Raw genomic sequence first — 26769 nt, 5'->3', positions numbered from 1 at the left:
AAATTCTATCAAACGATATATCATTGTTTATATATAAGTCACAAAGTACAAACAATAAATACAGTTAGTATGTGTGATAAAAGAAACATGTAGACATCATAGTTTATCAGATATAAATTGTTAGATTCATGCTGGTCGAGTATCAGTCAAGATTTTTTTGTTGTTATCTTATATAAACATGAACTGTAATGATAATTTAACATCAAGCTTAGGTCATGATTCACGTCATTCGCTTTTAAATGGTGTTTTGGCTTCATGAAGGCGGAAGTTGCGTTTCGTGACAGACACGGACAGGGAGTACAAACTATAAAACTTTCAGTAAGCATTGCGTGTCAACTTTCATCTAATTACATTCATGAAGATTAAAATATCGTGACCAGCATCAAAATTTATACCGTATATCAAAATGTCACCATTGTTTATTAAACATATTAATTGTGATCAATATTATGGAATGAAGGGCAAAACATTAAACATTATGTAATTAAATTTGATGGAAAAATGATTAATAAATAAACATCTGATATTCCAAAAATATCTATTTACTAATATTAAAATAATTTAAACATGTACATCGTTAGTCTGTCTCAACTATTTTGAAGGTATCATGTTGAAATATTAAGCCTGTAATAACATGTATAACGAAAACATGATATAACAATTTTGTACGATGTAGCTGACTTTATTTTACGTATATTTTAAAATTTACAGTTTTGTTTAAAAAGGTTTGCGTGGTCACACAACACGTGGTGTTAATCAACACAAATCTGACTTGTTACCCCTACAATGTATCGCAATACACAAGACATAACAATAGAATATTACATGTGACATTCAAAGCACATATTGTCAGTTATCATTTTAATAAGCATCTTATACACAACGAGAACTAAATGTTATGTCGTATATTTCTTGGCTTAGAATTGAAACGCACCAGCTCCAACACCATCTTACACTTCACAAAATGGCCACCAGAGCTTTACTGTAGCTAAACTTCTGGCGTGATTTAAACAAAACTTCACAGGAATGATCAGTACCGTACATATTTTTTGGAGACCTATGTGTTTGTGACAAAAATTCCTTCTAGTAAATGAACTATATTGACTTTGTAAATGTTTGAGAAATGTAAAATTTGATTCCAGTATTAGTTTTCATGAAAAATGTGGTTTATTAATAACAAATTACTTTCTTTATACTTGCTAATCGGTCAAACAATGCAACAATTCGCAGCAAACATGTAACATATTTCTACATATTCTTCATATTTGTAGTATCTCTCGTCATAGAAGTGAAAGTCGTGCTAAAACACGCTTCAGACAAATTCACTTAAATAATTACGTATCTAGATTTCAAAGATTTTTGTCGATCAAAAGCAAATGCGACATAGACCGGGTGTTGCTAAAGTTTTTGCTGTTCTTTGATAATCAGGAGTACACATTTTGATATTTTTTACAAGGAATTACAAAGAGATGTTACAACTATATTCTCAAGTATATGTAAGCTGTCAGTCTTATGTTGGTTTGATTGGACAGTATTATTCAACAATAATCATTTATTATTACTCTCAACAACTTATTACTATACGATTGGTCAGTTTAGTGTTGTATTATTTGCATCAGTCATGTTTATGCAGTTTTCCAATCATGCACTGTTACAGAGACCTATACTACAGAATATAGTTTAGTTCTGTGGCTGTTTTCACAAGAACTTCAATTTTCATGATAATAGACTGCAAATTGAGACTCTGAAGGCTAGGAACCATCTACGAGCATCTATAGCGAGCTTAATGTGGAGAGGAATCAAACATATTACAAAAATTTACGTTTTTCCTAGTGAATACTGCTACCTGCATGACATTTGAATAGTATTTTATCACCAGTACTTATTTTGCGAACACCCTGTACATGGTTTACAACTTGGCTATGCCATAAGTAAAAAACAAGTTTAAAAAAATTAAAGTGAACAATAAATGAGATCTATTCTTTGATGTAAGAGTCCATTAGATATGTAATTAATTTAGAAACTTATTTGAAAATCTAACTAAAAGAGACACTTTCATTTGATTTCTTGCTTCAGATTACCCATTATGGTATTAATGCAGACGTAAAGAATAAAAAAGTAGCTCCTGGTTTGACCAATCCTTGGAGAGCTTTATTAACAATAATTCTTATTGAACTAGAGTAGACATATAAATACGAGTGACACTATGACAATTCTCACTGGTGGCAGAATTTCTATGTATCAAGTAGATCCTTGATTTATTGTTCGATTTTATGTTATTATATTGAGAAAATGTATCTGAATTCGTCTGATATCTCAGACGACCCCTATGAGGGATTATCTGTGTTGGAAATTAAACGACTTAACTTCCCGAAATGGGGACACCAAATGTTTGGTTTGTTTTTGCTGTTTGTTGGAATATTTGGATTTTTTGAAAACATTATGGTATTATATACTTTCTACAAATCCAAGCAGATACGCTCACCGACGAATATGTTTATAATAGGGCTCGCTTTAGGAGACCTCGCCATGGCAACTTTAGGTAACCCATTAGCAACGACTTCGGGGCTTCATGGGTCCTGGTTTGCCGGCGAATTTTTCTGCTACTGGGAAGGATTTGTCGTGTATACATTTGGTCTAACTGAGATGTATTTGCTGACTGCTATAAGCATTGATAGGTACATCGTGATAGCCAAACCTTTGAGGTCCGCCATGATAACGAAAAGAGTTGCCGTTCTTGCTGTTGCTGCATGCTTTGCATTTGGATTTTTTTGGTCTATATTTCCGTTCTTTGGTTGGAGCTCTTATGGCCTAGAGGCTGCAGGGATTTACTGTGGTCTGTTATGGGAGGACAAAAGTTTAAGTACGACAACATATGTTGTGACAATATCTATATTCTGCTTCTTTCTTCCGTTTGGTGCCATGATATATTGCTACTTCCAAATCTACATGACAGTAAGTATATTTTAACCGTAAAACTTTTTATAACGTTTTGATATCTTTTAAGTAACAGACATTTATAGGGGAAAACTATCTAAACAAATGGAAGAGGGAAGATAGGATCGATCTTAATTGTTAAAAAAAATTTTCTTAGAAACCGGCGACTATATTTGTAACAGTTTAATATTATACCTATGGTAGGAGAAGGCATTAATTTCTGTAAATAAAAGCATAACAATTACTGAACAATTTAAGAGTACACTTGTTTTCAGTAATCTCAAAAATTCAAACATACAATAATGTTGCTCAATGAAATGAAATATTCAAATATTGACATCGTATATAAAAAAGCAACATTACAATTTTTATAAAATGAATTAATGACGTATCCCTATGGACCAGTCATTGAATTAAGGGATGCTTTTACTTTTTTTAAGTGTCAAGCGTTGCTATTTTATGATAAATAAATCATGCATGATATTTGAAATGACACTTTTAAATTATCTGGTTGTTTGTATATTATGAGTCCTATTCTATTTTTATCTTATTTATTACAAACAGTTTCTCCCAACACGTTGTATGTTATTGTTGTAAAATCTATTAATAGTAACAAATGGCTGATTCGACAGACATACAGGTAACTTGTGAATGGTTGGCAATTGATAAAGTGCAAATCAAAGTAATTTTGTGTATGACAGTAGGGGCCAGAATAGTATTGAATACAAAGAGAAAACTAATAAACCATCTTTGTGTTGATAGTTTATCGCACTGAAAGGCAATTAAACGTTAACTTTATCGTATGTAATGACAGGAATATTGATTTCATGCAGACACCACTTTTCCAGTAGAATTGCATTGTTTTATGCAATAATTAAGCATATATATTTTCATAGCCACTTTGCAAATATTCGATGATCGGTAATAATTTGTCGGTAATTATCGGATGCTGAAGAAACCCATACGGATTTCAAATGTATGGTACAACGGTATATGTATAAAGTAGAATTACAAGTAGAATTATAATCATATCACTCGCTTTACAAGCCTCGATGACAAGGTGTTAAATTTAAGTTAGTTTCAAATTGAAGACTGTATAAAGGTTCGATAAAGTGATTTTTTTTTATGTTTTCTTTTATAATACTTTTTGTATTTTGCAAAACTTGACCGTTTATCAAAATTATGAAATAAAAAAGTGCTAGAAATGAAACACACGATTTATCAACTTATGTTTCATAAAGTTAAATGATATGATAAAAATCAATTTGTGAAAACTACACACAGGATTTGTCCGAGATTCAAACTTGCGCCTACTACATGTAAGTTAGAACTTCGTCATACTTACCACTAGGCCATCGAGCAGTATTAATTGATATAATTATACATGTAGTTATATCACGGATTTACATTAATATAAATCCATGGTTATACTAACAATAAAATCGTTAACATTAATCATAATAAGTAATGTAAGCAAACGAAACAGCTCCCGAAAATTATTGAGTCTCGGGTAAATATTGCCAAACTATACTTCCTTATTTAATAATGATAACAGTTTCTTGACACAATTGCTACAGTAGGCAAGTTTGCTTCAAATATGATGTTTTATTATAACACAACATAGATTTATTGCATAAAACTCTTTTACAAAGTTTATAGCAAGAAAGATAAACATGAAAATGTGTATATGAATAAACATTTCTCAACTAATTGTTCCTCTTTTCTTTATACTCGAACCATTAAACTGATATTTTCTTTTATTTATGATAATGCAATCATATTTCTATCCGGCGACTTGATGCTTTAGCATCAAAATCTCTACTTGTTATCGTCTGAAACTAGAAAAGTTTCAGATATACTTGTGGTGTTTATCTAGAGACAGACAAAAAAACGCTGCTGAAGTCAGTTTAAGGGGGATAGACAGTAAGACAATTTTAAAATTTAAGCATTTTATTTGACGAAAAAGTTGAGCGTGACATGGCGATATAGAATTGTTTGATCATTTTGTTATCTTGAAACATTTCCCAATAATGTATATTATTTCACGGCATTTCCATTATTACGTATTTGATTTTCTTTCTGATTTAAATGTTACGAATTATCAGCATTATAATCAACAGATACAGATTGCGACTTCCGTTAACTTGACAAACTACTTTTTGGAAACTTGTTAATTACAACCACCACTGACATTGAAGATTGTTGTTAGATTGTTAGATAATGGCTTATATAGGTTTTTTTTATTTTCAGCCAAAATCTATAATTATTGTAATATGTTGTTACTATCATTATGTGCAAATATTCTGAATAGAATATGTGTAAATACGGTGTCCTTATCGTGCCATTTAGAATGTCGTCCGTCGCGTCTAAGGGTAGACACACGACAATGCGAAGTGACATCGCGACAATGCGAAGCGACGCTCGACAACGCGAAGCGATATGCGACAATGCGAAGCGACGCTCGACAGTGTCAAACGATATGTCGCACTGTCGCCTAGAAATGTCGCGGTAAAAAAGGGCGACATTTAAGAAATGTCGCTTCGCGTTGTCGAGTGTCGCTTCGCATTGTCGAGCGTCGCTTCGCGTTGTCGCGATGTCACTTCGCGTTGTCGCGATGTCACTTCGCGTTGTCGCATTGTCACTTCGCATTGTCGAGTGTCGAGGTTGGTAGAAGTGCATACCACGACACTCGACAATGCGAAACGACAACGCGACAATGCGATACGACGCTCGACAATGCGAAGTGACACTCGACATCGCGAAGCGACATTTTTAAAATGTCGAGTAAATGTCGCGTTATTTTTATGATTTTTACACCGCGACGCTCAACATTGCGAAGCGACACTCGACAATGCGAAGCGACACTCGACAACGCGAAGCGATACTCGACAACGCGAAGCGACACTCGACAATGCGAAGCGACATTTGGAATAATATCGTATCGCATTGTCGTGCGTCTACCGGTGCTTGGTCAGAATTTACTAACTCACCGACAAAACGGTGCGATCATGGAAGGGGTCGCACTAAACTGCTGACGAATTAGCTGACGATATAGATATATAGGAAACTGCTGACCAGTTAAATAAAGAAGGATTATCGGAAAATGCTGACCAGTTACACAAAGAAGGGAAACATTGAAGGTGTGAAGTTATATAAACACGCCGTAGGGGTAATAAAAAGATGGGAAATTACTTTTATTCTTTTAATTATATTTTTAATTTTTGCATTTATATGACTATGTTTATAAACTAAATTAATATATACATTTAAAGTACCATAATATCATACATTTTACACGGATTTACATTACTACATGTAATATAAATCCGTGATTTTAAAAAAGGATATATTAAACAGCTTTTTATACCTCTAAAGATATGCAAAAAATTTGAATTAATGTTTTATAAAGAATTATTATGTTATGAGTTTTATCAAAATCTCTTGTTAGTGATATTTCAATAGAAAAATCTTGTAACGGAAAAAAAAATGTATTTTCAAAAGCAATAATTGCAATTTGAATTAATATTAAATAAGTCAGCAGTGTTTTAACTTAATTAAATGTCGACAAAATTTTATACAATATATTGAATTTCGTACATTATAAAATGAATTAAAATTTTCACGACAAAAATATATTTTTTTCTATATTTCTAACTGGTCAGCAGTTTCCCTATATATCTAACTGGTCAGCACATTCTACTACATGTGTATATGTTTTAACTGGTCAGCATTTTCTCGCCTGAATGTAAAGAGCGTTAAATTTGCTAACCATATAGAATAAGAAGAGTTTTACGGCTTAAATCAATTTGAAATAACATTAAATTGGTCAGCAGTGTTTTTACTTAATTAAATGTCGACATAATTTTATAAAATAAATTGAATTTGCATACATAATAAAAATGAATTACAATTTCACGGCAAAATATATTTTTCTCTATATATCTAACTGGTCAGCAGATTCTACTATATATGTTTAACTGGTCAGCATTTTCTCGCCTGAATGTAAAGAGCGTTAAATTTGCTGACCATATAGAATAAGAGAGTTTTACGGCTTAAATCAATTTGAATTAACATTAAATTGGTCAGCAGTGTTTTTACTTAATTAAATGTCGACAAAATTTTATACAATATATTGAATTTCGTACATTATAAAATGAATTAAAATTTCACGACAAAATATATTTTTCTCTATATATCTAACTGGTCAGCAGTTTCCCTATATATCTAACTGGTCAGCAGATTCTACTGTATGTTTAACTGGTCAGCATTTTCTCGCCTGAATGTAAAGAGCGTTAAATTTGCTGACCATATAGAATAAGAAGAGTTTTACGGCTTAAATCAATTTGAATTAACATTAAATTGGTCAGCAGTGTTTTTACTTAATAAATTGTCGACATAATTTTATATAATATATAAAATTTGCATACATTATAAAATACAATACAATACAATACAATACAAATAACTTTATTGCAAATAAAACATTATTACAATGTTTATAGCAAAACAAAACATATATATATACATTCATGAAAATGAGATCTGACATGGAATGAAAATATAATATAAACACTATTTCCTGAAAGGTCTTAAAATACTTAGGAAATAGCAGGTTGCACAAAATGTCTTAAATATGATATTGACACTACACCAAGATGTTAATATGATATTAATTGATACTACATCATCAAGATATTCTCTCATTATTGGCAAAATATAAAAACTTCGAAAGGTTGTTTAGCTCTATTTTCGATTTAGAATTTAATAAAGATTCAAATTTATTAATTGTCGGCCACCTACAGAAATATCCCTTTAAAAACTTTTTTCTAAGCTCCCTATATCTAGGACACACCATCAAGAAGTGAAACTCTGTTTCAACTCTCTTCATGTTACAGGACTTACATAACCGTTGCTCTCGCGGAATATTCGTATATCGTCCGGATTCTATAAATAGCTTATGTGCAGATACCCGAAATTTTGATAAAGTTGTCATATATTTTCTATCTTGTATACAATCAATATATGTCTCGCGTTCAAAAGTGTGTTTAATTAAACTATAGCTTTGTAATGGCGGAGAATTATTTATTTCTGCATACCATGACTGCTTATAATTATCCAGGATTCTACGTTTTACCATATCAAAGGTAACATTATCCAGAACTTGGTTATGCCATACGTAACCGAAACCATGCTCTTCGAGTATAGTTTTTACATGTGAAGCCCAATTTTTGTTTCTATACGTGACATTGTTATCCGCGTCAAATTTTAAGACACTGTATGTTTTAAACGTTAGCGATAAGTTGTCATGCGAAATAAGTTTTCTCCAATATTTCAAAATAGTTATTTTTCGATAAATATTTAAAGGGACTCTACCAAGCTCCCCATACAAAGCTGATAAGTTTGTTGATTTACGTACCCCTAGGATATACCTCAAAAATTTTAAGTGTTATAATTTCAATATCAGTGGCTCTCTGTGTACCCCATATTTCTGAGCAAAAATTCAGCACGGATCCAACTAACACATCAAATAAATGAATCTTTTTTGAGTTAGGCAATTCAATTTGTCGAAAAATAGAAAACAAGTTATGCAGTGAAAACGAGGCATGGTCGGCAATTTGTTTCTGTGTGCGTGCCCAGTTACCATTTTTGAAGCAATTGACACCGAGATATTTAAAGGAGTTCACCAGTTCAATTTTTTGACCGTATATATAGAAATCTGCGAAAGTACTTCTGCCATTTTCAAAAATCATGGCCTTCGTTTTGTTAACATTTATTTTCATACCCCATGTGCAGCAGTAATTCTCGACATCGTTAAGCATAGACTGAAGAGATTTTTGTGATGTAGCAAATAAAGCCATGTCATCCGAGTATAATATCAAAAATAGTTTGACGTCATCAATTGTTATGACATCATCTAAATTACTATTAATGTTTTTGTGTGATGTCGTTTACGAAGAAACATAAACATAAGAGGCGAACTGGAGTCTCCTTGTTTTAATCCAATGTCAGTAGATAGAAAGTCAGAGACTTCTGAATTATAACGCACGCATGACTTCACCGCAGTATACATAGATCTTAACGCCATAACAAATTTACTACTTACATTTTCATTTATCAACTTTTGCCACAAAAATTGCCTGTCGATTTTATAGAAACACTGCTCGTAATCGATGAAAATACAGTAGAGTTTTTGCTTGGAGTTTAGTATCTTAGATATGACGGCGTTTAATATAAAGATACAGTCAGTGATAGATTTTCCTTTTTGAAAACCAAATTGGTTGTTTGACAATTTATCATGTTCTTTCGACCATTTACTCAAACGATTCAGTAATATTTGCGAGTATATTTTCGCTATTATATTTGTAGATGTTTTCCGTTAAAAATAGTCAAGAATGCGCAGATTTCAACACTTTTCTTTATTCTCATTCATGGAATAATATATCAATGATTATGTGATACAAAAATGCGATGCTCTGAAAATAATAAATAAACAAACTAAATACTGATTACAACGCATTTAAATAAAATACAATAAATTGTCTAAAATAATAATGCTAATACAAATCATAAATATACGATATCACCTTTACAATTATAGACTTAAATCTATTAAAATAATATTGTTATTTTATATTTCCGCGAATAATTCCGTTTATAATTTGATTCACGGCAAATATTGTAAAGTTCATCATCATTTAAACAATATTGAATTTACTATTAAAATTCATACATAATTAATAACTTGCTTACCGATTATGATCCACTTTCCATTGAAAAAACATCAATAAACAAAACACATCAACAATTTAAGCACTTCCGCCCAAGGCAAAACAACATATCAAAGTAACGGTTAATGACGTCACCGTAAAACAATTTAATGACGTCTTTTTACGGGAAACAAAATAAGACGTTACGTTTGGCGGAAATAGTGAAGCTATGTTAAATTGAAAGAGTCAAACAATGTTTTTAATAGTAAATACTATCGAAAAAATCAAACTATGAAAATTATGTGATTATAATAAATAAATTTACAATTAAGAACTATAATTCTTACAATATTAATCAGTGTTATCCCGCGATAGTTCTTAGCAACGTTTATATCACCCTTTTTAAATATAGGGGTTATAATTCCTTGTCCCCATGCGGTGGGATATTCATGGTCATTAAAAATCTTATTGTATAATTTATTGAGAAAGGGAGAGATTATGTCAAATGTCGATTTAAAAATTTCAGCGGGGAGGTTATCTAATCCCGGAGCTTTGTTACTATTTTGCATGAAAACAGCGTCACGGATTTCTGCATTAGATATTTCTAAATCCAACGAAATATTATTAGAATTCGAATTTTCGGGGATTTGTTGGTCGTTATCGTTTGTTAAACCGCCGCCGAACATTTCTTGGAAATGTCTTTGTAGCTCATCAATTGTCAGAGAACTTGCGGTTGGAGTTTTCTTTTTATATGACTTCTTAATGGATTTCCAAAAGTCACGCGGTTGAGAGGACGCCAAGCTACTAATTCTACGACCTTCTTGTATAAGCCTCGTTACCGCCCAATGGGCGGGTCACCTCGGGACGGATATTCCGATCCGAACCCCAAAATATGACAGATATTATTAATCACGGAACAGCGGTATTTTACCTGTATCCCAGACAATTCGATTAATTTCATTTCCTGAATTAATTTCCTTATTTTTGTCAATATTTGTGTGAACAATTCTGAATTCGAAAGATATACAAGCATGATCCGAAAATTCATTAAAGTCATGAACCGTAAAATTAAAAACATTATCAAAATCTTGGTATTTCAATAAAAGGTAGTCAACTAAACTTGCACCTAGTCGGGAGGTAAAAGTAACAGCCCCGATACCTAAATCACTGTCAAGTCTACCATTGGCTATCAAATAATAAAAATAAATAAAATGAGTAACAATTTCATGGCAAAATATATTTTTCTCTATATATCTAACTGGTCAGCAGATTCTACAATATGGTCAGCATTTTAATAACATATTTTTGACTGTTTATTGTAAGTAAGTAAGTAAGTAAGTAAATTATTTATTATTGTGACATGTGCATAGTCAAATACAAATAACAATCGTATATGTGTACAATTATAGCACCCGGCCCAATGGGCCTATAAGTCACCAATGTAATGATTTCATAATGCATCACATAAAACATAGAATGTATAAGTCCTGGTATAAACAAATATAAAGTGTAACCTGATTCTGGTTAATGCTTACAAACAATATTTCAAGGGCTTCAAACGTTTAACGTTCTATATGGAACTTTTTATTATTATCCTTGTCATTATTTTTGGATATCACAGTTTTTTGTTTTGTTATGAATAAATTCGGTTTCGCCTACACATAAAGGCAGCAACAATATATTTAGACATTTTACGAGGATATTTTGTCATTAAGTGTTCGAGTTTGTGTTCGGTCACTAGGTTTACAAATGAAATGTCTGTTAATAAGTTGTCAAATACAGTATTTCTAACATTTGAATATAAACTGCATTCTAGTAAGAAATGTATCTCTGTTTCTATGGCTCCGGAATTACACAGTGTACAGTGTCTATCTTCTACAGATTCGCCGACATATCGACCTGTCTCTATCCGTAAAGGTAAAATGCCAGTCCTGAATTGAGCTAATAATGACCTTTCATTTTTCTGTAAGTTTAATAATAAATATTCCTCAGTTTTAAATTCCCTTTTGAACAGTCTGTATGTTCTTAATTTTGGTAAGTTTTGAATGTCTCGAGCCCATATGTTTGAATAATATTGTATTTTGTCATAGATAAATCAAGAATGACACGTCGCGTGTGAAATCGATTTTAATATGACCTTGGGGCATATCGATCTCGATAAATTATCAGTTTAATGGATATCTGTGGAAACATGTTGTTTATAATGTAATAAAAGCTTATTAACTATAACAATTAGCACATTATTAATTTTTGTTCAATATTACTTATACAATTATACGAACAACAAATAAGGAAACAGAAATCACTTTATTTCATATTTGCACTAAATACGACATAATAATTATATTTTGTTAAAATATACATTACGTATATGTACATGTATATATTTTAACCTATGATGCATAGTTTTATACGTACTTGAAACAAATTATGATTTTTCGTACATCATATTTTGACTACATTTTTAAAATTTAAACCAATATATAACACATAGAAGAAAATTCATTAAGGTACTTAAATAAAATATTATATCAAAATAAATTGAGAAATATACAATATATATCAAGTGAATTTTTTATAATTAATATGTATCATTTGTAATATTGACATCTTGAAAAAACATTTTATCAAGTATTTCTCGACCTCGCCTGTAATATCACCAACGGCAATTTGACACCTTCAATGTTTCCCTTCTTTGTGTAACTGGTCAGCAGTTTTCGATAATCCTTCTTTGTTTAACTGGTCAGCAGTTTCCTATATATTCTATATCGTCAGCTAATTCGTCAGCAGTTTAGTGCGACCCCTTCCATGATCGCACCGTTTGTCGGTGAGTTAGTAAATTCTGACCAAGCACCGGTAGACGCACGACAATGCGATACGATATTATTCCAAATGTCGCTTCGCATTGTCGAGTGTCGCTTCGCGTTGTCGAGTATCGCTTCGCGTTGTCGAGTGTCGCTTCGCATTGTCGAGTGTCGCTTCGCAATGTTGAGCGTCGCGGTGTAAAAATCATAAAAATAACGCGACATTTACTCGACATTTTAAAAATGTCGCTTCGCGATGTCGAGTGTCACTTCGCATTGTCGAGCGTCGTATCGCATTGTCGCGTTGTCGTTTCGCATTGTCGAGTGTCGTGGTATGCACTTCTACCAACCTCGACACTCGACAATGCGAAGTGACAATGCGACAACGCGAAGTGACAATGCGACAACGCGAAGTGACATCGCGACAACGCGAAGCGACGCTCGACAATGCGAAGCGACACTCGACAACGCGAAGCGACATCTCTTAAATGTCGCCCTTTTTTACCGCGACATTTCTAGGCGACAGTGCGACATATCGTTTGACACTGTCGAGCGTCGCTTCGCATTGTCGCATATCGCTTCGCGTTGTCGAGCGTCGCTTCGCATTGTCGCGATGTCACTTCGCATTGTCGTGTGTCTACCCTTAGACGCGACGGACGACATTCTAAATGGCACGATAAGGACACCGTATGTAAACCAAACTACATCTAAAATAGCACGTGTTAAGTAATAAGATAAATCCATACTTTCTTATTAAGGACTATTGTACACACTGAGTTCAATTGTGAACAAGTGACACTGTTAGGCATGTTAACGTGAAGTGTTTAGGTCAGTCGTTGTAAATGTTTAATACGATTATTCGCGGGGGTTACACACTGTTGATTTGACTATGCCGGACGTTACAGACGCTTTAATCGTGATGTCAATAAAGAATGTTCTTTCTATCCTGATTAGAACCTATATATTATGTTCATTCATCTTCTGCTACTCTAAATATAGATCAAAATTATGCTTTCTATATCAATATTGGAGAGAATACTGTGAAAGTATTATCTCTTATAAAATCCAGATTGCATGAAAAGCGAGGCTCTAATTAGGCACCGTTTACGCCAAGTCTTGTGAAATATGGAATATAATGAGTTTCTTGCTGTCAGCTATCAATAAAATTTCACTTTCCATTAGCATAACGAAAATCTTATTTGTAATTTATCTGATATTTTCAAGACATCAAACGATGAAAACTGCAGCGAAGACTTTCTTGGGAATAAAACGACGCAACTTTTAGATAAAACAAAATAATAAACATTCCAGACAGATACGGTTATCTTTAAGAGAAAATGCAGATCACATTTTAATGCGAGGAATTTCTTTAAATCGGTAAGGTTTTAAATTGTGCAAAGAATGCACATTCTGATAAAGTTTTACGACTACAGAAAATAGATCTAATGAATTATATAATAATGGAAACAGATATTGCAAAGGATTATAAATATTGTTGAGAACTTTAAATACAATCCGCGCATTAATAAATAAAGATAGTCATTGCTTAACGCTTAACTTCTCTACACCACCTTATGGTCCATGCCACCATCAGCTTTGATCACTAATTTTAAAATTTTGCAAATTTAATCATAAAATGACACTTTTTCTATTCAAAGAGCAGAGAGATAAAAGGAAATGTCAGTTCAAATATATTCATCTTGGGCAGCAAAATTCAGTTCTTCTTTTCATTTAGCGCTTATATATCAGCATACACATTTCTCAAATATACATGTATGTATACACGTATACGGCGTCCAAACTTTTGTTTTATTTATTGTCTTGGTCTAAATTTGCAGATTCGAAACGTCAACAAGAACACTGTATGGGACATGAAGAGCCGTGTTGCCAGAAAAAATCTTAGAATAGAGAGGAAAATGTTGAAGAGTTGCATCATCATGTGTAGTAAGTATAAGTAAAAGACCCATTTTGCCCCACTCCGACATCCCCCCTCCCCATCCTTCTAAAAAAATAGTTAATAATAATGATAATATTAATCATTACAATAATAATAAAATTGAATAATTAAAAATATGAATAAGTAAAAATAAAATAATGCAAAAAAGAATAAAAAAATCATTTCTCACCCTTTATGTTTAATTTTGCCGTTCTGTGTAATAATTTCTATAGTAAGTTGTCGGTACTCTGGCAATAAAACTGAACGATCTTATGCATATTTTGCATTTTGGTCAGACACACATGTAGTTATAGTGATTAAGTATATTTGCATGGAGACTGGACATAAATATTATATAATTATATCCCTTACCTCATCGTTTATATTTTGCTACACTCTACATTTTTTTTGACAAGTCATTTCACATTCAGCGTTTTTTTGTTGTTTTTTTTTTCATGTGATAAACATCTAATTGTGTTACCCATTGTTAATACGTTAATAAACAAAGGATATTTTAATTGTTCCGATGACATTAATCTTTCTAGATTCCTGTAAAATTATTTGTAGGTATTATTAAACGTGTTCACAGCATATTGATAACCTCTCACTAATTTGGTAATGTTAATTTCCCATACTGTTAATTAAACTATATGACTTTTAGGCCACAGTACGAATCACTGTAACAATCTGAAAAATTAATAGTGTCACGACAAATGAAATAGATTGCTCTGGGTATTTAATTAAAGAACATCAACCCTGTGATGTATACTGTTAACGTGGATGTCCGTACTCTCTTCAGATGTTATATGTTCGACCTCGATTGGCCCACAAAACTGTTTTACACTGCGAAATTCGCAAATGTAACAAGTTATTGAAACTTTATAGGTAACATCTATGGGTGAAAATTTAATTTATATACTCAAGTCTTCAGTATTTATTATAAGAGATTTTGAAATGCTGTACAATCCTTGAAAATAACTTTTTTCACTAGCGATGCTTGTATTTTTAGGCAAAAAAGTAATCATACAATTAGAAAACATCAATTATGATATTTTTCTGTCCAAATATAATTATTTATTACCTCCCTTTAATAAGTACTGGTTGGAGACCACCAAAACCGGACAACCATCAAACCCGGACGGCCCTGAAAATGCTTAATTTAGATTTTTTTCTTTGTTCAGTGGTTTTTCATATATCAAAAACTTTATTATCAACATGGATATTTCTTCTATGATTAATAGAAATAATTTCAACTTCCGTAAACGGTAATATTTTATTGTCTCTTTCAAGAAAGTTGACGCTGAAAATTGGGGCATCAAGAGTGCAATACCTGACCTCATACACCACTTGTAATCATTTGCAGAATAAACAATAGAATATCCAAAACATCAGCATTTGCTGCTGATATATTGTATATCAAGTTAAAAATAATAAGTATACTCTTAAAAAAGTTTATATTAAAACTCGTGTAACTTTTTACGAACAAACAATTTATGAGATCTACCGACATATATACTGTGTATTTAAAGTGATTAATATACACAGTAGCTATATTTATCTTTAAAAAAGACGTTTTGTTGGTATTTGATAAGTATGTGCAGATAAAATTTCATAAAAATCACGGCGGGTAGTCGGTCACAACTGATAGTCGATCAAAAACCTTTTTTGCCAATCAAGTCCCTTTTTCAACGTTATTGTAACTTTAATTGCCTACTGCAGTAAAGTTCAAATTTCCGCAAGACCGTTGCAAGTGATAAATTAAATATCAGGATGATTTTTCTTTGCAAGGTTCCGGGAAAGAGCAAACATTTCATATGTTGCTGTCAAATAGGAAATATTCAACGTGAAGTACATCAAGACCAATACAGATCGGTGAAGGCGGCGATTGAATATACGAATTTATTTTAGATCGATTGCGTTTTAGCTATAAGCTTATTTAAGCTCTGTCGAATCCATAGAACTAAGACGTTTGTGTAAAGTTTCTTGTTCACTGAAACAACGGATTGCCCCTGACGGGGTTTGAACCCACGGGGCCTGCAATCTTTAGATTATAAGTCCGACGTGTTTACCACTCAACTTGAGAATTGAGGCGATGATAGAATGACGTTATATTTCGACAATTTAAATGTTGTATTTCGCCAGATTGTATGTAAACATGCATTATGGCTTTGAAAAAATTCCTCGTTAAAGATTAAACATGAGCTGTTAATGACTTATTATTTTTAAATCCTCTGTATTTATTTTCAATAGCACCAACCCATTGGGATCATCGATTGGCTAAGGTCATTACATTAGTCGATAACTTATCTCGTGTACTGTTCATTGTTTATCTATTATGTATTTGTTCATTTTGTATATACATTTTCCCTCAGGCGTATATTGGTTGTGTTGGTCTCCATATGCTGTCATGTCTTTCTGGCAATCATTTGGTGACCCGGACACTATACCTCTCGTGCTAACCGAGATCCCTGCGGCAGCCGCCAAGTCCCAGATCGTATGGAATCCAATCATCTACGTGGCGACGAATAAACAGTTCCGTAAAGCTTTCTATGCCAGTATTCCTTGTGTCGGATTGAGAGAAAAGCTTATCAAAAAGGAAGAAGAAAAAGAACCATCCTCAAAGGAGTCCGATCTCGATGATAAAACCAAGCAGGAGCAGGTAGATTCAAAGGATTAATATTTTTTTGCAAGATTGAGATATATACTACACTGAGATAAGGACAGAATTTCATCATTTCTTTAGGCAATAATGTTATGCATAATTTTAAATCTCATTCGATTTAAGATTCATGCTTCATATTGTACTGTGTATGATTTCCATGGCGGTCTTTTCTTCATAATTATACCATTACACAAATAAATGCATTAGTCTACTTCATAAATGTGAACATTTTGTTGCTTTAAATAAATCTTAACACATTTCATTTACAGAGTGTCATAAGTGTGACAACAGCGGTAGCCAATAACACGGTAGAGACCCACACAGCCGGTGGGGCATCAGCTGCAACCGAAGTGGCAACCATCTCTACAGGTGTACCCATGGGGTCACTCAACAAAGTATCGCCAGCACCGGATAATGCGGCAGCATCGAAAACCGGACCAACAAAAGTTGATTGTTGATAATTAGCCATACACATGGCTAAGAAAATGGAGAATATATTAATGCCAAAATTACGATAACGCTTCCTGTTGTACTTTATCGAGGTATAATATAGAAATTCCCGGATTTAATGTAGAGGATATCTTTCCAGGCTTTAGTACTTAACAACCCAGTTTGCTTTGATTGTTAATGAATGATATAGCAAATTTGATGAATGATTTTAGTATATGGATGAGAATATTTCCGTATGTAATCATCAATTTATCTAAACTTTTTTTCTAATCAGACGGTAGTTATAAAAGTGTTTATTGATTGTAGAGAGATAACTGATGTGAATACTGTGCGATGAATGAGTTAAAATTACCGAGTGTCGTAACAATGATTAAAACAGTGAGTGGTGTAACATGCTAGAATCACCGAGTGCATAAAGAATGGTCTTAAAACAATGTAAGATTCACTTAGTCGAGACAGGCAATGTAAGAGACACTGAGTAGTGAAATAGTTTTAGGATTAGTGATTGATGTAAGAATCACTGAATTGTGAAAAATACTAGAAGCAATAAGAGTTGAAACAATGTTAAAAACAGTGAGCGGTAAAATAGTTTAGGGATTCCTTCGAACTATTGAGAGGCGAACCATTTAGAGGCGAACCATTGAGAGCCGACACATAGTTAGAAACAGTGAGTGATGGAATAGTTTTAAGATTAATGAGTCCCAAGATAATGTTGGAATCAGTATTGAACAAATGTTAGATAAATGAGAAACTGTTAGAAACAGTAAGTGAGTACGTGGTTAAATAGTTTAGGATCAGAGAGAGTCAAACCAATAGTTGTGAAAAAGTTATAGGACCAGTTAGTGCAAAAACATTGTTGGGGATTCTTTCGTTGTGTTCGTTGAAACATTGTTAGAAACAAAGACAGCCGACACAATGTTAGAAACAGTAACATTGAGAGGTGAAAAAGTTTTATGACCAATGAGTGCCGAGATAAATGTTTGAATAAATGTGTATTGAAAAATGCTAGAATAAATGAGAAACAATGTTAGAAACAGTGAGTGTGTGGTTAATTAGTTTAAGGATAAGAGAGTGCTGAAACAATGTAAGAATCAGTGTGAGTTGTGAGTCGAACCAATTAAAAAAAAACAACAACATAAGTTGTGAAGAAGTTGTAGGGTCAGTGAGTGCGGAAACAATGTTAGGGATTGTTTCGAACTGTAGCCGGTGAAACATTGTTAGAATCAGTGATTGTTGAAATAATTTTATGATCAATGAGTACTGAGACAATGTTAATACCAGTGAGTGGTTAAAGATTTTAGAATGAGTGAGTGGTTATGGTGAAATAATGTTCGTGTGGTGCTAGAATTTATTCCGTATTGACCGTATTAGTAGCTCTATGTATGGCTTCTGTACAATTTTTCCTTTACGTATGATAATTACACTGTAAAACAATAACTGTTATATAAATACTTCACTACAGTTTAACAAATGAAATGTTAGTTGAAATGTATTTTATTGACGTTAATTGTTATGATTATGTTTGCATTATCTTATTGACTAACGGCATACTATGTTTTTTTTAATTAATTTTGACCCCCCCCCCCAAAAAAAAAAAAAAAAAAAAAAAAAAAAAAAAAAAAAAAAAAAAAAAAAAAAAAAAAAAAAACAAACAAAACAACAACAAAAAAACCCCATAAAAATACAACAAAAACCTAGGTTTGATTATTGCCACAAATGATTTTATAACGCGACTGGTAAGTATACGTGCTTTATTCTACCGGCTTACTTGTGTCGAACCGTATATGTCACGGAACATATATGTCTCTTTGTGCGACATATTCGGCCGAATTAATCACATATACGTTTTTGCTATTTGGTAGTAATTGCCTGGCCGTATACTAGTATGTCACTTATTTAGTAAACTAACATTATCATTACCGTTTTAACCTACCTTCATCAGCTTTTACAACACAACATCACCATCAACAAGAGCATCAACAAGATCATTATCATCAATGATACATTATCATCGTCATCGTAAATAAGTAATATATTTGTCCACGCCGCCATGCTTGTCTATTTACCAGTAAGATGTCACTGTGTCAATATTATAGCGACTGGCTTTGTCGAAAATATGTACTAAATATTTTAGACATTATTATTTGTTGACTTGAATATAGAGTATTGATTTTTCATGTACCCACTCTGAGGGGGAGGGAATTTAAACGTTTTACTTGTCCGTGCGCAGAGTCTCTCCGTCCCGGAAACCATAAACACTTTAGTAAAGGGTCATGACATTTTACATGAACGTTGGCCAGCATTATGTTATTGTGCACCTGGGGTGCTTGACGATTCGGGAAGTCATGCCAGCGTTAATGCCATTGACCTAGTCAAGTCGCGTGTAGAATCAACATTATTAGGGCCATGGTCAGAAAACTTGTAAGTTTATCTTACGCACACAAAGCGTGATTTTGACATGTACTTTAGAAATGACGTTATACCACGAAATAATATTAATTATTTTTCGCCGTGACTTAGATATAAGCAAAATAAAATCTTTTTCAATCACGAAAAATCGGTTATTGAACATTTTCATCAATCTTTTTCACGCTGCAACTCAGGAAATACACGAGTTAGTGTTCTCCCTATTACCAGACTGTTAAACGAGTTTATGTTCTCCCTATTGCCAGACTGTTTCACGTGTTTGTGTTCTTCCTATTGTTAGACTGTAACACGGGTTTTTGTTCTTCCAATCGCCAGACTGTTTCATGGGTTTGTGTTTTCCCTATTGCCTGACTGTTACACGGGTTTTTGTTTTTCCCCATTGCCAGACTGTTTCATGGGTTTGTGTTTTCCATATTGTCAGTCTATTAAACGGGTTAATGTTCTCCCTATTGGCAGACTATTACACGGGTTTGTGTTCGCCCTATTGGGAGGCTGTTACACGGGTTTATGTTCCCCCTATTGCCAGACTGTTACACGAATTTGTGTTGGCTTTTTTGCCAGACTGTTACATGACTTTGTGTTCTCCCATTGTCAGACTGTTAAACGGGTTTATGCTCTTCCTATTGTCAGTATGGTATGCAACTCTATATCTTTATAACCACACTGTTATATTGGATTTTGTATCCTCATACTGCGGGTTAACCATTCTATTTTATTGTTTGATACCTGATGCATCGTGAGTCTTCAGTAGAATTTTGCTTTGAGTCCAAACAAAAATCAAAAGTCATTAAAAGCTTTCAGTTTCAATTTCTAGTCACAACTAAACGCATGTTTATATACATGTAATGTATATTCGATGTACAACACACATTACTCTTGAATCCAGGAAATAAATTTTGTATGAAGATTGAGTAATAAAATACATAATTGTTACAATTGTTATAATAAATTTATACATAAATTAGGTCCATTCATACCCTAATGAAGTACATGATATTCAAATTGAGCAAATATATACATACTTCATGTACAGAACTTTGTTTACTAAACATCTATATACATATATGTAAAGCATGTTCAGGAAAGTAAGGCGAATGTAAATTGCAGTTTTGATATTTACTTGAGGAAATATGAATCATTTTTATTTTTGTTTTGATAAGGCCGTTACAAAACAATATGAAACATATGTTTCACGTCCTATTTTCTTTTTTTTTTCTTTTTTAAAGCGTCTGATTTCAAATGATACCTATATGTACAATATTTGTTTAGTTTTCTTCGATACTGCAGGATGATTCACGTTATTTAGAGCACTACATCTATGTTACAAATTATATATTTATTTTATCTTTTTTTCAAGGCCATTTCATTCTATAATATATAAATATTTTCTCACAAAATATGAGCATATTGGGACGATTATTGAAAAAAACTTATTGTTTTTTATTGGAGTAATCAATCACAAACAATGTTGTAATATACAAGGTATTTCTGATTTGCTTTTATTTATACCATCTTGTAATTATTCCAAGTTTTGTTGCCATATTTTGACACAACTATACGAGAATAAAAATTCACGCCAAAACAGTTTTTGTGAAAGACAATCCTTCGTTTATTGTAACAGACGTCTAGCTATTGGTTCCATCCGAAATTACTGTCTTCCCACTTAATGTTTAAAATTGACATGTCCATCTTGACCAAACTATCACAAAATATAGTGTTTAAAACATAACAGTTAAAATACAATGTAGTTAAAATGTTATAGATTATTCTCCAGATTAACATTTTATAAGAGAAGAATTAGTATATTTCTTTCTTATATACATACAGAAGGAACATTATGTCATTGATTTTATATTAGAATCAAAATTAATCAAAGGCAATAGCATTTGTTCCCACAGAGTCAGGCAACAAAGTATAATGAATTTCCTGTATTTGTTAATGAAATGTACATGAACTTTGTGTATAAAATGTTCCAATCAGAGAACAGTCCTCAGACTGGCTGTACATAAAAAGCTACATCAAAGGCATTGTTCTTTCTTCTTAATTTCTCCTCAAGACAGGGTAAAGTTGTCAGGAACCACTTTATTTTTGTCAAAATGTATGCCAATTTATCGCTGTTGGGAAATTCCTCGGGATCGGGACCGGGTGCGGAAAGAGAATTAACAGATTTTGAGATTCAGATGCTTTCATATCCGAAATGGGGACATCAGTTAGTTGGACTATTCTTGATGTGTATTGGAATATTAGGTGTTACAGAAAATTCTTTAGTGTTGTTAACATTTTATAAAGCAAAACAGCTACGATCACCTACGAATATATTCATCCTCGGTCTTGCAATCGGTGATTTTTCAATGGCTGTGTTCGGAAACCCTTTGGCTTTTACTTCGGCTCTAAACGGTGCCTGGTTTGCGGGCGATTTATTTTGTACATTAGAGGGATTTATTGTATATTTTATAGGAAGTTCACAACTAAACCTGATGATGGCGATTGCTGTCGATCGTTACATTGTGATAGCAAAGCCACTAAAAGCCTCCAAGATTACCAAAAGAGTTGCAGCTCTTTGTGTTCTCGGGTGTTATGGCAGCGGGCTATTCTGGGCTGTTACTCCCTTAATTGGCTGGTCAAGCTATGGGTTAGAAGCATCCGGGGTCTTCTGTGGACTACATTATGCGGACACCAGCAAGACGTATATCATTTTCATGTTTTTTTTCGTCTTTTTGGTACCACTCATTGCAATGATTTACAGCTATTTTAAAGTATTCATGACGGTAAGTTATCAACCATAAAAACACACATTCCTATTTAAAATGTGCTGATTGTTTACTTTATTCATATAAATATACATGTATAGTTAATTTGCTAATTAAAAATAATAAGCAGTTAAAGCAGTTGATTAATTTACGGTAGTTACTGTACTAGTTATTCATGTAAAAGCCAGATACATACTAAACTGTAATAAATTATTTCTTATTTTTATATATGGTGTTCTGTTAAGGTTCCTTGACAATTTAGCTGAATCAACGTTTGGTTTATGTGGAAATAATGTAATATGCTGAAATTTGATATTAGAAAATATTGATAATTGCTAAACAGTCTCTTTAGAAATAAAAAAATAACATGTTTTGACTTCACACAAAGTAGATATGTTATGTTTAAAATTCTTCACAGTATAGGTGGTCACAATATGAATATATAGTGTCATTAAAAAACTGGCAGATTTTTTTAAAGAAAGGACTAACTTTTCTTGACCTGCAAAAGGGAACACTGTTTCCAATACATAGTATATTCATTATTAGTTTCAAATTAAGTAGACATATTCAGTAAGAATTTCATAGATTTCAATAAATTTTTGTGATTAAAACTTTTTACTCAAGGATGAGCATAGTATGCTTTAAATCCAATATTACATGCTATCTAGTTGAAAGTGTCATTATATTTTGAATGTAATTATTTCATTTTTACATGCAACACAAATAAAAACCCACTATATATAACACAGGTTCCCTTTTCTTCAAAGGAAAATTCGTATTTATTTCTGAGGAATAATTTGCATATAAAAAGTGTGCACATATATTTAACATTTGAGCCGCGTCACGACAAAACCAACGTAATGACTTTGCGACCAGCATGGATCCAGACCAGCCTGCGTATCCGCGCAGTCTGATGTTCGCTATACGTATCGACTTGGGTAAAGCAAACAATTCACATCCCAGGCTAATTTCTTGACGTGATAAGAATCTAAATTCTTTAAATCCGTTAGTAAATATAAAATGTATCACAGGTTTGCCTTTACTTTGTTTGACTTTCAGACTTACTGTGCCTTTATTTAAAGTATTCATATAGTTCATACAGCTGCCGTTATGAAATCCTTCTTCTGACATGATCGTAGGTGTATGAAGTAGACTAAAACATTTGTTCATTATAATGTCAGATTTTCAATGGAAATACAAAAGTTCTCAGGATTTCAAGATAAACCAAATATATTTCAGTTGGTCAAGGTCAGAATGTCTCAGATTTTCTGTGTAAAGGAAGCAGTCACAATGCCTCAGATTTTCTGTGTGAGGCTAGAATGTATCAGATTTTCCATTTAAAATAGAAAATAAAATGTCACAACTTTTCAAAGTAAAGACAGAATGTTTAAAAGACATAATGTTTCAGATTATCAAAGTAGACAGAATATCCTAGATTTTGATAGTAAAAGCAGAATTTCTCACATTTTGTCATGCTTAGACAGAAAGTCCAATAATTTTAATGTAAAGTCTTAAGGTCCCGGGTTAAACTTGCATGGTAGGTTCAGAGATATACGAGTGCCATTTTATCAAACTGACAATTTTGTAAAATATTCCTGACTCGTTTTTGTAGCTGAAAGAATAAGTATATCTTCATATACACTTAAGCTCTTAATAAAGACATAATTGAGCCGCGTCATGACAAAACCAACATAATGGGTTTGCGACCAGCATCGATCCAGACCAGCCTGCGCATCCACGCAGTCTGATCAGGATCCATGCTGTTCGCTTACAAACTCTATAACAAGTAGAGAAACTGATAGCCTGATCAGACTGCGCGGATGCGCAGGCTGGTCTGGATCCATGCTGGTCGCAAACCCATTATCTTGGTTTTGTCGTGACACGGCTCATATTGTTTAGCATAATATCACTGAAATTTTGAATGAGACTTTAAACTTGGATGCAACATTATACATGTTTGTACGAAACTTGTATAGTTAGTAATGTTTTAATTGATTTCACGGTGTAACATTTCTAGTTGCCCTTTGTTTTTATTCAAGATATATCAATATTATAATGTAAGCATTTTAGCGGAAGATAAATTTTTATCAGACAGAAATGACATCTATGTGTTCCTCGTTATAATGGCTACATTTTTCTATAATTGAACTGTACAAGGTTGCTAATGTGAACAAATCCATGGTGTGGGACATGAAGAGCAGGGTGGCAAGAAAGAATCTCAAGTTGGAGAGGAAGATGTTAAAGAGTTGTGTCATCATGTGTTGTAAGATGTGTTTTCTTTTCATAATAGTTTAAATTGAAACCAAAGAAAACAAAATGATATGAAGTTTTCCTATTTTGTTTGCACTCGTAAGTTAATATTACATAGTCACCATCTGAAAGTTTTTTTAATCGTGATCAATTTTAGATTATTCAAGATCTGTTTTCATAATTCGATGATTAACGTAATTAATGATACATCATTAGTTGTAAAGATCTTTGACAGGTAATATTGCCATATTCGTATATACGGTTGTTTGGAAATATTACCTGAAGCGCCATGCAAATTTTATAGTGCAAACATATATGTTATACGGCTATATAATCTTTTAGAAACATTTATAACGAATTTATAATATTTTTAGACAAAAAGTGAGATTTGTTCATAAAATGACAGCAGCCATGAATATAAAACTACTAGTATATAAACGTCACGATTATCCAATATATTTTTTCGTTAATGTCCGTACAATTACCATTATATCAAAATACGCTACATATTTAGAATGTAAATGAAGCGGTTAAGCGGTTATGGAACAAATATCAAATAATACCTTTTGATATTTGCCTTTTTGTGATAAATGAATTCGAAAAACGGTACACGTCTTTTAATATGAATACCAAAGTGTATAAATATGTTGTATGACATTTTTCAGCTACGTTTGTTGCTTGCTGGATTCCGTACGCTTTTGTTTCATTCTGGCAAGTGTTCGGCAATGCTGACTCTGTACCTATCTGGCTAGCCGAAATACCATCGGCCTGTGCTAAATCAGAGGTTATATTCAACCCAATTATATATGTAGCGACCAACAAACAATTCCGGCAAGCATTCTACAAGAATTTACCGTGCGGTGTAATCAGAGATATGTTGGTTAAAAGAGAGGAAGTACAAGAGCAATCATCAAAAGAGTCGGAAATTTCTGTAAAGGAAGATGAAAAGGTATTTCGCTTGATATAAATGCTTACTTTACATTTATAATATTATATCTCTAACATCTCTTACTTAATTCCTTGTTTCAAGTTTCTGTCTTTAGATATCCTTGTTGTTCGATTAAAAAAAATCTTTGTCTAAGATTGAGTTACAATCAAATTCAACTCGATTCTGATCTTTTTTTGTTTTGTTTTAAAGAAGGCAGGTAATCCCAACGCTGTGGCACCGGCCCCTGAGTCTGGTCCAACAAAGGTTGAGTGCTAGATATGTAAATGAGCTTTCGGATAAACACAGACGTAACAATATGTTCGCGCCTTGGCCGAGCTATGGAATAACTAGATGTAAGTGTTGATGGGATTTAAACACGAGAAAAGGACCATTTGGAAAATCGGCACGTCACTTGAATTGGATCACAGCGTTTTGATCAACTACGGATTATTAGTTTCGTAGCGTCTATTTTATTGTACAGTTTGAACAAATTTGTATTTTTTCTGTGAAAGACGTTGTTTCTATTGCTTCGTTTAAATAAGTTAATTATCAGCCTCTATATAGTAGAAAATATATATTTCTTATGGCGCTATAATAATGATATCTATGCATTTATGTGCTTCTAATAGCACTTCAGTACGAACACTTGTATATGACCTATTTGTATTATATTTGCACTGAGAGTTCTGGTAATATTTCAAGAGCTAAATTTTACACTAAATTTTACAGTTGTAAATTGTAAGTTCTTATATCGTACCAAAATCATTTTAAATATTAATGTAGCTGCAAGAAATGTAATATCATTAACAATGTTTATGTACTTCTGTATGTGTGTTTGATGTCATTGCACATTGTGTAATTTATACTATAATAAATAAATAATAAAAAATGAATATTTCACCCTATTTGCTCTTTGCT

General features: G+C 32.7%; 1 protein-coding gene across 1 annotated transcript; it reads left to right on the top strand.

The window, feature by feature from the left end:
• The first annotated feature begins 2232 nt into the window (after positions 1-2232).
• Positions 2233-26744, top strand: LOC132759021 (uncharacterized). Its single transcript, XM_060750744.1, has 8 exons — positions 2233-2955; positions 14287-14392; positions 16757-17043; positions 17316-17499; positions 21937-22691; positions 24831-24936; positions 25589-25872; positions 26062-26744. Exons 1-8 carry the CDS (start codon positions 2293-2295, stop codon positions 26125-26127), a joined length of 2451 nt encoding a protein of 816 aa, XP_060606727.1. The 5' UTR covers positions 2233-2292; the 3' UTR covers positions 26128-26744.
• The last annotated feature ends 25 nt before the right edge of the window (positions 26745-26769 follow it).

Source organism: Ruditapes philippinarum, unplaced genomic scaffold (assembly GCF_026571515.1).
Source record: "Ruditapes philippinarum isolate M1 unplaced genomic scaffold, ASM2657151v2 ctg3315_1_1_1_1, whole genome shotgun sequence".
Classification (NCBI taxonomy): domain Eukaryota; kingdom Metazoa; phylum Mollusca; class Bivalvia; order Venerida; family Veneridae; genus Ruditapes; species Ruditapes philippinarum.
The sequence above is the reverse complement of the archived record's forward strand: the minus strand, read 5'-3'. Positions and strand labels throughout refer to the sequence as shown.

Coding starts and splice junctions, on each gene's coding strand:
- LOC132759021 (XM_060750744.1), top strand. CDS start 2,293: ATGTATCTGAATTCGTCTGATATCTCAGACGACCCCTATGAGGGATTA. Junction 22,692..24,830: donor ATTTTAAAGTATTCATGACG/GTAAGTTATCAA, acceptor GAACTGTACAAG/GTTGCTAATGTGAACAAATC. Junction 24,937..25,588: donor GAGTTGTGTCATCATGTGTT/GTAAGATGTGTT, acceptor GACATTTTTCAG/CTACGTTTGTTGCTTGCTGG.